Source organism: Eptesicus fuscus, chromosome 16 (assembly GCF_027574615.1).
Source record: "Eptesicus fuscus isolate TK198812 chromosome 16, DD_ASM_mEF_20220401, whole genome shotgun sequence".
Classification (NCBI taxonomy): Eukaryota; Metazoa; Chordata; class Mammalia; order Chiroptera; family Vespertilionidae; genus Eptesicus; species Eptesicus fuscus.
The window spans coordinates 43,257,400-43,272,659 of NC_072488.1; the positions used below are offsets into that span (position 1 = coordinate 43,257,400).

The following is a 15,260-nucleotide window of genomic DNA, read 5'->3' on the forward strand; positions in this document are numbered from 1 at the left end:
GAGTTAAATTGGTAGATGATGCAGGTTATATTTCCTTCAGGACTGCAAACTGACTTCTTGTCTGTGGTATCCTCTTCAGACTTCCTATGCATATAAACGAGTCATTTGTTTTCTTCTGTTCTTTTCCTCAGTTCTTTAACAAACCACTTGTCTTAATCCTCATACTGATCCCCTTGTTTTGAACCACAATTTCTTCTTTCTGTCTATTCTTACCGAGGGAAGTCCTTGCTTGTCAAGTCCTGGGAGCTCAGATGGCTTATGCCCATTAGTGCATGGGCTCCCTCTAATCTCCAACTTAGATAAAAGGAAGGACTCAGCCAAAGGTTGCTATATTTTTGATTGGCCAGTTAGGACTCCAGCAGGGTGGAGACGTAGGAAGGAAAGCAGAGTCAGAGGCTTTTCTCCTGGGCTAAAGAGTTTGTTTCCTGTTTGTCGTGGCCACCAGGTGTTGGCTAGCTAGGTCAGGGCCACGGTCCTTGCCTATGAACTCCTATGTAGGAATCATTTTTTTCTTTTTCTTCTGTTTTTTAGAGATATGGAAGGAGGGGAGAGATAGAGAGCGAGAAAGAGAGAGTGAGAAAGTGAGAGAGAGATCTATGAGAGAGAGACACATCGATTGGTTGCCTCCTGCACGCACCCAAACCTGGACTAGGGATCAAACTTACAACTCAGGTACGTGCCCTTGATCAAGAATCAAACCCATGACCCTTCAGTGCTCGGGCGGACGCTCTAACCACTGAGAATACTGGCCAGGGCCTATGTAGGAATCTTTGAAATAAAAGACTCTCTCCCAACAGGTCCACACTCTTGCCTCAGTGGATCCTTAATCTTGTGGCTTCAGACCTTAACCTGATGGGTCAGTTTTCTTAGGGCTGGATACATGTTTCTTAAGTCAAACTGAGGTTGCCAGTTGATGAGATTACAGTGAGAAATATTTCTGCTTAGGGGATGTGACCTTGGATAGTGGTCCAGCTGTGGTCTCTCTAGGCTTAGCAATTGGGAAGCCAAATTGGGATTGGAAATGAGTGAGGAATCAGAATGAGGAGAGAGGATCCAGTGATTTGAAATTTGATGGCAGCTGACCAAGATGGGTGAATACATCTACCTTTAAAGGTGGGGACAGCTTTAGTCCCTAAGCGGGTACCCCCATCTCCCCTGATGGTGCCGATGTGAATGTCTCTCAACAATAAACCCCTACTCCTCTTTCCCTCTGTTTTCAGCACTGACCAATCCCTTCTTTTCTCGAACATATTCTTCCTCTTGATGTATGAATACAATCTACTCACTTAGGGTTAAGGCTCAGTGTAGGAGCCACTCTTCCCCGTGAGGTGATTTTGCCTCTCCTTGCTTTGAGCCCGATGCATTGCTTTCACGGTCTAATTCCCTAAGGACAGACCTATTTCCCTTAATTCCAAGTTTCAGGGGGAATGCCTCAGTGCAGCTCCTGAGTACTGACAACAATTTATCCAAAGACTTTGAAGCAAAGGTTTTCTGAGCAAAGGAATCAATTACAGGGTGTGGCTCCTAAGTGAGGAAGCATTTCCAGAGGCATCCAAGGCGCTTTGTCTCATGGTTGCACCTCTGAACTCAAGAGCTTGAAGCAGAGTATTTGAACGTTAATAACGTCGGTGATTTTACCTGTACTTTGGTATATATCAGTTGTGCTAATTAGGAAGATACTTATCTTCTTAAAATGGGTTTCTTAAGGACATGTTTTTGGCAATATTGGTTTAGCAAGAATTACTATATGTGCTTGAAAGTAACAAAACTGTACTTCTTTAAAAATATCTCCCGTTCAGATGTGTTGCCAGTGCAGCCTGGCCTCCCCCCACTCCCATTAGTTCTGATTAGGGAGGGTTGATGCCTGTCACTGCGTGTGATCTGGACCTTCCTTTGTGAGTCATTCCTTCTCTCATTTTCTCAGCGCAAATACAAATCGCCCATCAAATGACAAGTGAAGGCACCGGGGAGGCAAGGGGAGGGAAATCAGAGCCGAAATCTGTTAGCTATTTGGAGTAATTGGTTATTTGCTGTGTTTGCTGGTTGGGAAGCAGAGCACATACTTTACGGTCTCTCCTGTTACGGGGGCTGGAGTCACCCGCCGATATTGGATCCTTGTTGCCGGAGCCCTTGGCTCATGGCGCCTTTCCCCTGCTTGGCATTCCTGTGGTCTCCTCGGGGGTGCACCCCTCCTCCCTGGATGCACACTGCAGGGGGGACAGCCCGGGGTGAAACTTGTCTGGCAAACTCCAGGGCCTCACCAGGCAGGAGGAGGCCCCGGTCCCCTCCAACCATTGGTCCTTGCCTCTGTCTCCACCCTGCCATGCTCCCCTCTTCCTGAGAGGTCTTTCCCCTGGTCGATGAGGGACCTATGTTCCCACCCAGAGGAAAAAGGTTCTTCTCTTCCCAGAGGGAAAGTCTCAGCTTTCCTTGGAAATCTACAGTACAAGAAGTTTTCTCTGAGGTCTAATTTAATGCATTTTTTACCCCTATTGGTCCTGTCACCATTCTTCTCCCACCCCTGCCCCCTATCTTGGGTCAGAACAGTGCTTGGAACTCGTTGCTGAGCGCAGGTCCTCCTGAGGATGCTCAATGAAGCTTACTCACCCACCCAGTGTCTTCCACACCTCTCTTACATTCACCGAGGCATGGGGAAACCATAATGAATTAACAGCAAGTTCAAAATACAAGTATTTAAAAAGTAATGTGATTTTTGTGTATGGAAACACACACAGTAACTAGGAAGTTGGTTGACTTTGGCACATAGTAGGTGCCCCCAAAATATTTTTAAAATTGAATTTAAGATAGTTAAGATTGGTGTCTATAGTTTGATGAATGCTTCTGCAGTTCTGGGAAGGCCTTCAAAAATAGTTTTTCTCTGAAGCAGATTGTTGGAACTCTTGTTAAGCAAAATTGTCTATATAAGCAGAATGAAGGTAAGGTAAGCTTTGGCCCAGGCCCTATTGGAATCATCTCAGATTCTGAATTAATGATGTCTCATTGCTTTTTTCCTAAGTTTGAAGACTCTGATGGGATCCTTTTCATTCAACCTACTGGATAGATTCCATTTTTCTGGACTTTCTGCATGGGGATATGTGGTCATGCTGTCCTCCGAGTACCAGGTCTTGGACCCATATATCCATCTTAGGCTCCTGAGTTGGAAAAGGGACAGTGAGCTGGGATTTCTCACAGGCTTCCCCACCCCATTTGGGTCCCCCATCTGGAACAGGCCAATAGTCAAATTGACCCTTCTCTGCTCACCATCTGCATGACTTTGCTAGATTTCAGGCACATTTATTCACTGGGCCTTTTGGAAGCAATTCAGCATTTTGGTTAAAGGTCTTCCCTTCCCTCCCACCTCTGCTGGTCCAGCTTGAAGTAAGAGTAAGCAGAGCAATGATCCCCCTTTGACAGACATGGGGGCAGGACTGCGAAAGTGTCAACAAGAGGTTGAAAGCCCAGTGTTCCACTTGTGGAAATAATTAAGTGATTTTTGTTATGGGTGTGTGGAGTTCTGCTGAATCAACATGGTAGTTGGCTGTGGGCATATGTTTGTGTGGTTTGAGGGGGGCATGAGAGGCTTAGTATGCATGGGGTGAGGTAGCTTTGAAATTGGGGTATCTGCATATCTGGGAGTTTGTCTGATCTGCATGTAGAAATGAGTACTTGTATGTTACGTCTGTGTTTGTATTAGTGTGCACATGAACAAATAGGCTCAGTTTCTTAAGCCTGAGGACATTAATGAAAGAATTAGAGGAATCATCATGTCATTATGTCAGTTATGCAAATGTTAAGCTATGGAGCAGCAGTATTGGGGATCAAAGTGATGATATTGGCCATGTCACCAAGAGCATTTATCATGGTAAACGTTACTGGTCTCAGAATATCTTTACAGACATTAACTCAGGGCCTCACAATAACCCCAGTGTTGGGTTGTTATGTCATTGCCATCTTGATGATAATGATCTGTGCTATGAGAGAAATTCCTTTCAACACAGTCTAGATGTCTATCTCTGGGTTGACATAGGCAACGAAGGCCTGCTTAAAATAAAATAAAAAATGGACTCCTTTTTTAGAGGTGGGTGTACAGTTCAACGTAGTGACCCAAGGTTTAACATTATAACTTTGGTGATAAATACATTTGACCAAGAACTTTTCTCTTTGATTCAAGTGGTCATCACAAGTGCTATGACCCCTCTCCTACACTTTCCTCCCTTCTCAGAAAGGCAGGCTTAGATTATTGTTGTCACTTTTGCTGCCCATATTCATAAAATGTGTTAGGTCCACTGAATGAAAACGGGAAATTAAACCTTCGGAATGTGCTGTGCTGATTTGGGTCTTCGGAGGGATTAGAGTGCCCATTAGACTGGATCAGGGTTGGAGAAGCATGTCTTTGTTACATGGCTCTGGTTGCTCAGGAACTGAATGTTGGTTATTAGTTGAAATTGGAGAGGCTGCCAGTCCGTGCCTTGATCAGACTTTTTTGCTTGGCCGGCTGAACGATGAGGAGCCTTGAACCTTGAACATGGGAAAATAAAGTTTTAATGATCAGACTTCTTGCCAAAGCCCGAGATGACACTTCAACAATCAAGCCTTTTGCATTTGTTTCTTCCCCTTGCCATGGTCCAAGAGTGGATGCCTAGTTATTGCAAAATGAGGTCATGAACACACTTGGAATGAGAAAACATGTGACCCTTTTGGAGTTTTGGGTTATGGGATTACAGTAACATCAGAGGGTTGGTTGGCTTTGGCACACCTGGGTTAAGACCTGGAAGGGCTGTCCTCTTTCCATGGGGCTCATTGTTATGGCTAAGCTAACTTATTCTTGGACTTCCTGAGAAAGGGCAGGAAGAAGCAGGCTTGAGATAATTTCATTGGAAGGCAGATTAGTGAAATAGCAGAAATATTGTTTCTTTTCTTTCTTTCTTTTTTTTTTTTTTACATTTTTAAAATCCTCACCCAAGGATATTTTTCTGTTGCTTTTAGATATAGTGGAAGGGAGGGAGGGGGAAGAGAGAGAGAGAGAGAGAGAGAGAGAGAGAGAGAGAGAGAGAGAAGAGAGAGAGAGATGTGAGAGAGGCACATTGATTGGTTGCCTCCTGCATGAGCCCCGACCAAATTGGGGAATAAACCTGAACTGAGGTATGTGCCCTTGACCTGGAATTGAACCTTCAACCCTCCCAGTGCTTGGGCTGATGCTCTAACCACCTAGCAAAATTGGCCAGGGCAGGAATGGTATTTTTAAAAATATATTTTTATTGATTTCAGAGAGGAAGGGAGAGGGAGAGAGAGATGGAAACATCAATGATGAGAGAAAATCATTGATTGGCTGCCTCCTGCATGTCCCCTACTGGAGATTGAGTCCCCAACCCCAGCATGTGCCCTTGATTGGAATCGAACCCAGGACCCTTCAATCCGCAGGTCAGTGCTCTATCAAATGAGCCAAACCAGCTAGGGCAGAATGATATTTTCAAGTCACACCTGTGAGTGTGCTAAAACCTTATTTATTTTATTTAATTTATTTTATTTTTTAAAATATATTTTATTGATCTTTTACAGAGAGGAAGAGAGAGGGATAGAGAGTTAGAAGCATCGATGAGAGAGAAACATCGATCAGCTGCCTCTTGCACACCCACTACTGGGGATGTGCCCGCAACTAAGGTACATGCCCTTGACCGGAATCGAACCTGGGACCCTTCAGTCCGCAGGCCGACGCTCTATCCACTGAGCCAAACCGGTTTTGGCTAAAACCTTATTTTTTTATAATTCAATTTAATCTCTCTGTTGAGTTCACATTTTTCCCAATGGCAGAAAAGTCCTGGTATTCTTCAACAGTGAAGATTTAATCTTAGTCAGTTTTGGGCTTTTACTCCTTGTCCTCTCCTCGGGGGGCAGCTAAATTCTGTATTGGGCTTCCATCATGTCATGACTTCCACAGGGAGGGATTCCTGGTCACCAGCATGTGTCCTCTCTGGATCTATCTGATTTCCACTGATTTCTGAGCACATAGACCACACAGTCTTGTCATATTGGCCATAAGACCTTTTCAGGTTCCCTTGTTCTCTCTCTTGCCTCACTTTCAAGCCCTTCTGGAGAGCATGGTACAATTTGGCAGCTCTTTCATGAACTCTGGGATCCACAGGAAATGACAAAGGCAGCCATCTTCTGCTAAATGCTCCATGCCCTAATTCCTCTGGCAACTTCTTGGTGGCTGCTGTTTACTAGATCCCCAAATTTATGGAGGAATATTTTCCATATATAGTTTTGGGCTAACCTAGAGGGGCAGGGTATGGGGGTGCCTTATCAGAAACCATTGCAAATCTCTAGTTCTTGCTTCTCCCCCTCTTCTCCCCCCCCGCAGTCTACATTTTCATCTTGCCTCTTTCTGGTGGGAAAACTGGCTGGACCAAACATCCTTTTAAACCTATTATTTTAATGGCATGTCATCTGCTTTTGGAAATCTAAAAGCTAAGGATCACCCATCCTCCTGCTAATTAGGCATTCATATATCCACCAACTATTTACTGAACTTCAAATATGTGCCAGACAATGTTCTAAGTCCTGGGGACATAGTGTTAAAAAGATAAAAATCTCTGCCCTATGGGGAAGGAGACACAATAAACAAAAACCTAAGTAAAATATATTCGATGTCAGATGATGTTGGTTGGTGAGGAGAAAAAGCAAGGAAAGGGGAATAACACTTGCTGGGAGGGAGTCGTGATTTAAAATATGGTGAGTAGGAGGGTAAAATAGATTATAATTAAGTCAAGACTTGGAGGAGGTGAAGAGGGCACTTATGGATCTATCATGGGAATAGACTTCCTGCCATGGGAAGAGCATGCAGGTGCTGTAATTTTGAAGGACAAGGAAGGCCACTGTGGCTGGAGCAGCGTGAGAAAGGAAGAAAGTGGGAGGACATGAGATCAGGGAGGAGTGAAAGCCTCACCATGACAGACTTGTAACGGCTTTAACTTTATTCCGAGGGAGTTGGCAAATCATTGGAGGGATTTGTACAGAGAGATGACATATTCCAATGTGTGTGGCTATTGTGTTGAGATAGATCTAGCAGCTAAGGTAAAAGCAAGGAGGCCAGTTAGAAGACGGATGCAGTAATCCAGGTGACGGGGAACTAGGGGACAAGTGGTCTGATTCTGAATATGTACTGAAGATGACGCCAGGAGGATTTGTGATGGATTGAATGTGGAGCACGAGGAACAGGAGTCCAAGGTGACTGCTTTGTTTTTGGCTTGAGCATCTGGAAGTAAGAAGTTGGCATCTATTTACAAGAGGAAGACTGTGGAAGGAGCAGGTGGGTGGGGGATGATCAGAAATTGGATTCTGGACATGGTGCATTTGAGAAATTTAATGGATGTCCAGTGGGATACCTACTGTAGGATATACATGTGAAATAGGCAGCTGGAGTTCTAAGGCGTCATCCAGGCTGGAGAGAGCTCAACACGGGGTTCATCAATGTGGGTGTGATTTGAAGATGTAAGACCCGAGGAGAACCCCAAGGGAGTGAAAGTGGATGGGGAGGACTAGAGGTCTGATCAGGGAGGAGCACCGAGACACTCAGATGATCAGAGGGTGAGTGACAAGGAGGAATTAGCAAAGACTTCGAAGGCATGGCCAGTGAGATGGGAGGATCACTGTGCTCTCCAAGGCAAGGGGTGGGGGGATGGATAGTTCAAGGACAGAGGAGTGACTGCCTATATCAAATACAGCTACTAGATTGATTATGAGGCCCGAGTGATTGCCTGATACTATTAAGCACAATGCTGGCTATTCCTTTAAGATATTCTTATGCTAAGAAAACTTCCTTTAATGCTTAATTCACTGAGAGTTTCATTTAGGAATAACTGAAACATTTTATCACCCCTGCTTCTTTTTTTGCATGTTATGAATTAGGGGTTGACAAACTTTTTCTTAAATGGACAGATAGTAAATATTTTAAGCTTGGGGACATAAAGTGTCTGTCACAGCTACTCAACTCTGCCTTGTAGCTGAAAAGCAGCCATAGGTAATATTTGAATTATAAAACCAGATGGCAGGCCAGGGGGCCACAGTTGCCAAATTTCTGTTATAGATGATCAGGTGTGTTTTCTCTCCTTACTCAGTGATATTGAGGCACTCCTACATTCTGGAATAGTTCAGCTTGACCATGTCAGAGTTACTGCAGTAATCTCTTTGTTAGTATTTTATTTAAGATCTTTACATCTTCATTCAGGAATAGGATCTCTCTCTCTCTCTCTCTCTCTCTCTCTCTCTCTCTCTCTCTCTCTCTCCCACCCCCCACCCCCCAAAATGAATGGGGAAACTTCATATTGTTTCTATGCTATGGAACAAAGAATGATTTATTAAGACTGATAGGATTTCCCCCCAAAGAAACCATCTTGGCTTGGTGTGTGTGTGTTTGTTTTTGTTTTTTAAGTAGTTCTTTGAGATCTCTTTCACCTTCAGGGTTACTGATTTCTTCGTTTTCTATTACTTTTGAATCAATTTTGGCAATTTATATTTTTCTAGAAAATCATCCACTTCATCTAGATTTTCCAAGGTTTTTTTCATTGATTTGGATATGGTAAACCTCTTAATGTTTCTGTTCTCCTCAAATTTCTTTTTATTTTATCTTCCTGATTTCTAATGGTATACCCATTTTTAAAGACTAGACTTGATAAATGCTTATTTGATTGATCTTTTAAAAGTTTTCTCTGGGGTTTAATTATTAATTGTAATATCCTTTTTCTTCCTACTATATTAATTTCCACTTGTCACTTTCAATTTTTGGTCTTCCTACTTTTCTCTTTCTAATCTCTTGAGTTATCAGGTGATTTATTTTCATTCCTTCTGTATAAAAGCGAAAACGTTTAAGACTAAATTTTCCTTTGCGTTCACACTTGGCTACCATTCACAAATTTGGGAACATAGTCCTCTCACTGTTGGTATTTTCTATGTTTCTGATTTTAGTTGTGGTTTTCTCTCTGACTTAGAAGGGTTTTAAGAGTATGCCTTTAAATTTATATAGTTTGGGATTTTTAATTTTTAAATTTCTCATTAGTTTTCAGTTTTATTGCATTATGGTTAGAGAGTGTGACTGATAATGGTTCATGTTTGGACTTTATTGAAATTTGCTTTGTGGCTTTTAATTTTTCTAAGAGCGCCAACGATGCTGGACAAGAAGGTATATTTTCTGTGTTTAGATTACATAATGTTTGTCTATTTAATTGATACTGTTCATGGTATCATTCATATTCTCCGTCTCCATATTCTTTTTAAAAATTTACTTGATTTTCCAAGACTGAGGAAAGTGCAATCACTTTTCTGTAACTGCCGTGTTAATGTCATTTCTTCATACAAAACACACTGGTTGTTGCCTCTTTATGCCTGACTCTGAGCCTGAGTCATCCACCCAAATCTTTAAGAATTAAGTATCTGGGCTGGAGAAGAAAATAAATACTGAGGAAGAATGAAAAAGCTAAATGAAATTCCATTCTGACCATTTCATATGTGTACATGTGTATATTTGGGGGGGTTGTATATGTACATTTTAGCATATATATCCCTTGGGCATGTCTGTATTAATATAGCGTTCATGTGTTGGTGATGGTTTAAGTTTGACATATATGTCTGTATATGTTTATATATCCATAGTATTTTTTCTTTAAATTGAACTTAAAACATTAGGGCTAAGGTCTGTCTTGCCCTATGCCAGCTTTTTCAAGAGTGGTTACAAGTGAGAAAGCTCTGCTACCTTATGTCTTAACACATCTGACCTTCTTTTCCTCTCTTCTGGCTACAGAAGCTCCTCCTGGTGAGTTGTTCAAATAGTGGCTCTCTGCAGACCCATCCTCGCTCTGACACCCGCTGTCTGTGCTGTGTATCTGGGAACTGCATTCTGGCCACACAGAGGGGGTTAGGGCTATACTTTAAGGATGGGTCAGATGCTGAGAACCTCATTCCACCCTTTCCCCATTGTGCCCGTTCAGGTTCCTGCAGCCTTTCTTCAGCTTGTGCTCACCTTTAATATGCCAGAACTCAAAGGAATGAGCATTGGTTTAAAGGGAGCCAATAACACTTCCAGACACTCGATGGTAGACATTCAGTTCGTTTTATAGAATCAGAGGGGGGTCCTGGGCGGTCTCCTGACTCACCCCCTCATACGGAGGAGGAAAGTGAGTCCCAGATGGGCTATCCTTACACCTTGTCCTTGGCCATTCCCACTGAACTGGTGAGCTTTAATGGTACTCACAGGCACAGACCATGTGCCCGGCCCCTGGAGATTTTGTGGGGAGGCCTGGGGAAGAGTGACCATCCCACCTTCAGGAAGCTTGCTGACTCATTGGGTGACAACACACACACATATAGACAGGACGCAGCTGGAGGTGTGTTCTAGACACAAGAGCTAAATGGTCGTGTAGGCACAGCATGTGCAGGAGACCTGTGTGTACCCTACATAACAGGCTTGTCTACCTTTCCCTACAAGTGTGAGTACCTGGAGGAAGGACAGGGCAGAGAGTGGGTTGTCACAACCTTCCTTTCTTCTCACCAAATTTCTCTCATGTAGCATAATGTTTTTTGAATAATGGGCACTTAGTATTTGTTGATTTTCAAGGATTCGACCTTGATTTGACCTTGCAGAGGCTGAGTTCTGATATTTGATGCTTTCTCTTTTTTTGCTGGGGTGGAGGCGGGTGCAAGATAGCTCTTTGGGGGTCTGAGTTATCCTGGGTCTACTGCATTATATTTATAAATAAAACATTATTGACATTTCCCCCAAAGAGTTACCCTATGTAACCGTCACATTTTAGCCTCAGGTGATTTATGCCCACTTCCCAGAAAGGAAAAGGGAGACCCGAGAGCTTAACAGATCCACACAATGAATGGGGGACAGGGCCCAGGCTAGAGCTTCTGCCTCTTAATGCACCAAGCAGGTATTCAAACCTTTTTTTTTCAGTCTGTGCAGTCTTGGCCCCTGGAGAGTCAGGAAGTTCCAGCTCTCTGCTCCCCTAAACTCACCCCAACAGGGATGCTTTGAAGTCCAGGCCAACCTGTAGGCCTTGCTAGCTGTTCAGTCCAGAAGGACCTTGCTTGGCAAGTTCTGTGTCTGAAATGATGGGTGTCTTTCTACCTGCTCAGGAGGAGGAGTTCATCGATTGGTGGAGCAAATTCTATGCCTCGATCGGGGAGAGGGAGAAGTGTGGCTCCTACTTGGAGAAGGACTTTGACACTCTAAAGGTGAGGCCTCTCTAACGTTCTCTTCTGTCTGTTAGCCCTGGGCACATGCGATGGGCACGGGAGACACAACCAAAAGAGAACGTATGTATATTTATGTTTGTCTCCTCATTTGGTACCTGAAGGCTGAAGAATCCGGATGAACTAATTGAGGTAAGAAAGGTCACCTACAGATTCAGAGCAAGAAGTCAACGTGGGCTGGGATAACCCAGAAAGTAATTTTGGAAGAATGCTAGAAAGTACTGAAGTATTTATGGGTGAAACGATGCCTGAGATTTGTTTTAAGATGCTTAAAAAAATAATAGTAAGGGGGAAGATGGATGGTATGGGTGGCCCTCTGATAGATTTTCCAAGTATTATTGAAATTGCAAAATGTTGAAAATTGTTAAAGCTTAGAGATGGGTACTTAGGGATTTGTTATACTATTCTGTAGCTATTGAAGATATTTGAACTTTTCTATGATAAAATTGTGTGTCAAAGGAAATTCAGCTTATGACTGTTGCTGTGATTACCCTACACCTACAATTGGGACAGAAATTACCCAGTAAATATAAAAATATTTTAAACTCTCTTTCTGTGGAAAGAAGAAAAGAAGCCCACCCACCCACCCAAACAAACAAACAATCGAACAAACAAAAAGTCACGAATGAGTCAGAGAAATTCTGGTATTTTGAGGAAATTCCACAAATACAATTACACTTTAAAAAAATAGGCTACTTTTGAAAAAGATAACCAGAGGTGATTCAAACTCATGTCCCAAAGGAGTTGTGTAGTGTCCTGGAGAGGGTTGCCAGATACAGTTCAGAATAACCAGTTACACTTGAATTTCAGGCAAACATAGGCATGCTTCAAATGTTTCAGGAGACATTCTTATCTAGAATTATTCTTTATTAATTTGAAATACAAATTTAGCTGGGTGTCCTATATTTCCACTTGATATATCTGGTTGCCATATTTATAGAAGGACTGCAAAGGTTGTCAGACACATGGGAGAGGCCCACGGAGCACCCTAAAGGGTCTTGATGACTGGGATTTGAGGCTAGTTGGCAGGGTGGGTGTCTGGGGCGTCCAGGTAACTGCTGGTTGAAAGCCTTTGGTGTGTACTCTGGAGGGCGATTTCATAAGGCATCAAGAATTGTCTGATATGTTGGAGGCTTATGGGCGTATTGTGTCTGGAGACCTGGATGCACAGAGATGAGGCTTCAGGCAGCAAGCTCTTCATGGACTTGGTAGTTGGATATGTGAGGTTGGGCAAAGAGACAGAACTATTTGTGTACCAGGAAAAAGGTTCGACACATTAGGTCTGGCGTGTTTTTACTGTAGCCTTGTCAAGAAATGAGAAAAACCAAGAGAACTCCTGCCAGGGTGGCCCATTATGTTGCCCCCCCCCCCACCCCGCCCCTTGCTGCTCCCTCAGATGCCGGATGCTGAATTGGCACCAGGCCTCCAGCTTGACCTCTCTGAGATCTCTGACAGTATCCAAGAGAAAATGGGCTCTCTGAAACTATGCACTCAACATGTTACTGGGCGGGGGAGGGAGGGGGAAAGACAGATGTGAGAGAACACTGGTCCTTTAAGGATAAGTAAATAGAAGAAAACCTCCACCACCAACATGAGACTGAAAAATAGCCTGCAGCAATATGGAGAGAATGGAGTACACAGTGAGTAAAGAGAAAAATATATTTTGGTAATCGTTAGCATGGGGGGAAAACAACCACTCATAGTCTCAATAGCAAAAGATAGAGAACAAAAGATACAGCAAGAAAGCATAAAAAAAAAAATCCCAGTAATCATAGGAAAACACAATAGAAAAAGAATAAAATATATTCATTTTCCTAATAAATAAAAAGAAATTAAACATAACTATTAAGTGATAAGGATTCTTAGAATATACCAGAAGTCAAAGACATGTACTATCTTTCAAAGACATGTCTAAAGCAGTAAAACTTAGAATGGTGAAAAGTAGATATTTTGGCAAACAAAATAAGATCAGTGCTAACAAAAGAGAAAGGGATAGAATTTAAAGTGAAAAGCAAAGGAAACAAAATGGAGTATTTTATATAAATAAAACATGTACATCTGAATGAAAGAAATCCCCAAATATGTTTGCATAGAACAAGAAATCTTAGAAATACTTAAAGCAAAAATGATAGGAATATATAAGCTAAATTAAAGTTGCAGTGGGGATTTTAATGTACCTCTCTCCTAGACAGATGAAGCAGGAAATAAATAAGGAAGTAAAATATATGAATAGCAAAATAAATGTTTTTAAGCTACATTAAAAGTAGCTTTATAATAGAGAATAAAAATAATTTAAAAATAGAGAATACATTTTTTCCTAATGCTCAGAGAACACTCACAAAATTTGATCATATATTAGTTTAGTAATATGTTACCAAAAGCAGAAATCATACAAGACAGATTAAAATGTAATAAGATGAGAAATTAATAACTAAAGTCTAAACAAAAAGACCAACCACTTGGAAATTTAAAAAGTATTTTATTGGAACTTCCAGTATGAACATGGCTGCATACGTCAGCATTTTCCCCCTTTCCTTCTGGAAATCATTCAAACCCACAAACTCCATTTTCAGTAAAAGTTGGAAACAAATAAAATTTGCAGACTCCAAAATACATGTAAGGGTTGTCCAAAGGCAACTGAGATTGGGTAGAAGCCACTCGGCAGTAAATTAAGAGAAGATGCATGGAAATGATGAAAGGTCATAGTGGTAGCAGGTCTCAGGAAACCCTGACTCCCTAATAAAAGAATGCTGATAACTATTTAAGGCAGATTATAAGTACATGGGGGCTTATTATCTCTTCTCTTTACTGTTGTGTGTGCTTGGAAATTTCATAACAAATAGTTAAAAAATATAGTTCCTGAAATTGAGGTTTAACCATAAAATATAAAAGTTGTATCCCTTGTTCACCACAATGGATATGGGAACTTGGAAGACAGGCTCAGGCTGGTTACAAGCCTCTTAGAGCCTATTTGGTTCACAGAAGCTGAGAAGGTAGAGCCACACAAGAATCACACAGATGGGTCGTGTTTGCAGAAAGCTGTCTGCATCTGTGGTGGAACAAAAGAAAGAATTCATATAGGAAAATCCAACACATTTTGTGACAAGTAATAATAAAAGAAATAACACAGCATGAATTTTAAAATGCTATGAAAAAAGGAAGAGAAAATTTAAATCATAACTTAACCAAAAGAAGAAGATATGTACCCACCAGAAAAAGTTTGCCAAGGAGCAGACAAGATGACATATTTTGCTATAAACTCTTTAGAAATGGGAAGTCAGAATACAAAGCAGGAATGAAAGAACTCAAGGGATCGAGATGAGAAGAGATGAAATATGAGCTGATAGGATTCAGGAAAGGAAGAGAAGGAAACACGAAATTGGAAGGAGCCCAAGGCGTAATGTCCACCTTGGAAAACACGGTAAGGGGCATAGAGGACAGAAATGGAGAAAGTAAGCACAAGGAAATGCAAATAAAGAGTTATAAAAAAGAAAGAAAAAAGGACATATACTAGTAGACGTCAGAGAAAGAGATCCAACATTTGCATAATTGGAGCTTCAGAGGAAGACTAATAAAAAATGAAATAAAACAAATAAACACTTAGCAGTTTAATAACACTTCACTGAGATAAAAAAATACTTGAATATACATATTAGAAAGTCCACTTTGTGTAAGGAAAAATTGACCCAGATTGATCAATCCTGAAACAAATCCTAGTATATGTTATTGGACTTCAGAGATAAAGAATGTTTTGGTGTAGTCATGCACATTTCCTTTCAAAAATATTGTCATTTAAAATAAGAAGTAAATCAAGGTGGCTTTAATTTCTCCACAACAATATTTAATACCCAAGGATAATAAAGCACCATCCATTGATCATCGAGGAAAGAAAGGATGACTGAGGATTTGTATTCAGCCACGTTGCCTTTCAAGCACAAAGGCTATGAACACCCAGGCATGCATATTCAGGAACAGGTAATATGATTCCCATGAGCTCATCCTGAAGAACT

The 15,260-nt window shown here is 41.6% G+C and overlaps 1 protein-coding gene across 15 annotated transcripts in view; it reads left to right on the forward strand.

Moving 5' to 3' along the window:
- Window positions 1–15,260, forward strand: part of DYSF (dysferlin) — a 207,542-nt gene that overhangs the window by 165,544 nt on the left and 26,738 nt on the right. For all 15 annotated transcript variants that reach the window (XM_054728122.1, XM_008147464.3, XM_008147462.3 and 12 more), the window contains one exon: window positions 11,134–11,232. In XM_054728122.1, coding sequence (XP_054584097.1) covers window positions 11,134–11,232 — 99 coding nt within the window. The remainder of the gene's footprint in view (window positions 1–11,133; window positions 11,233–15,260) is intronic.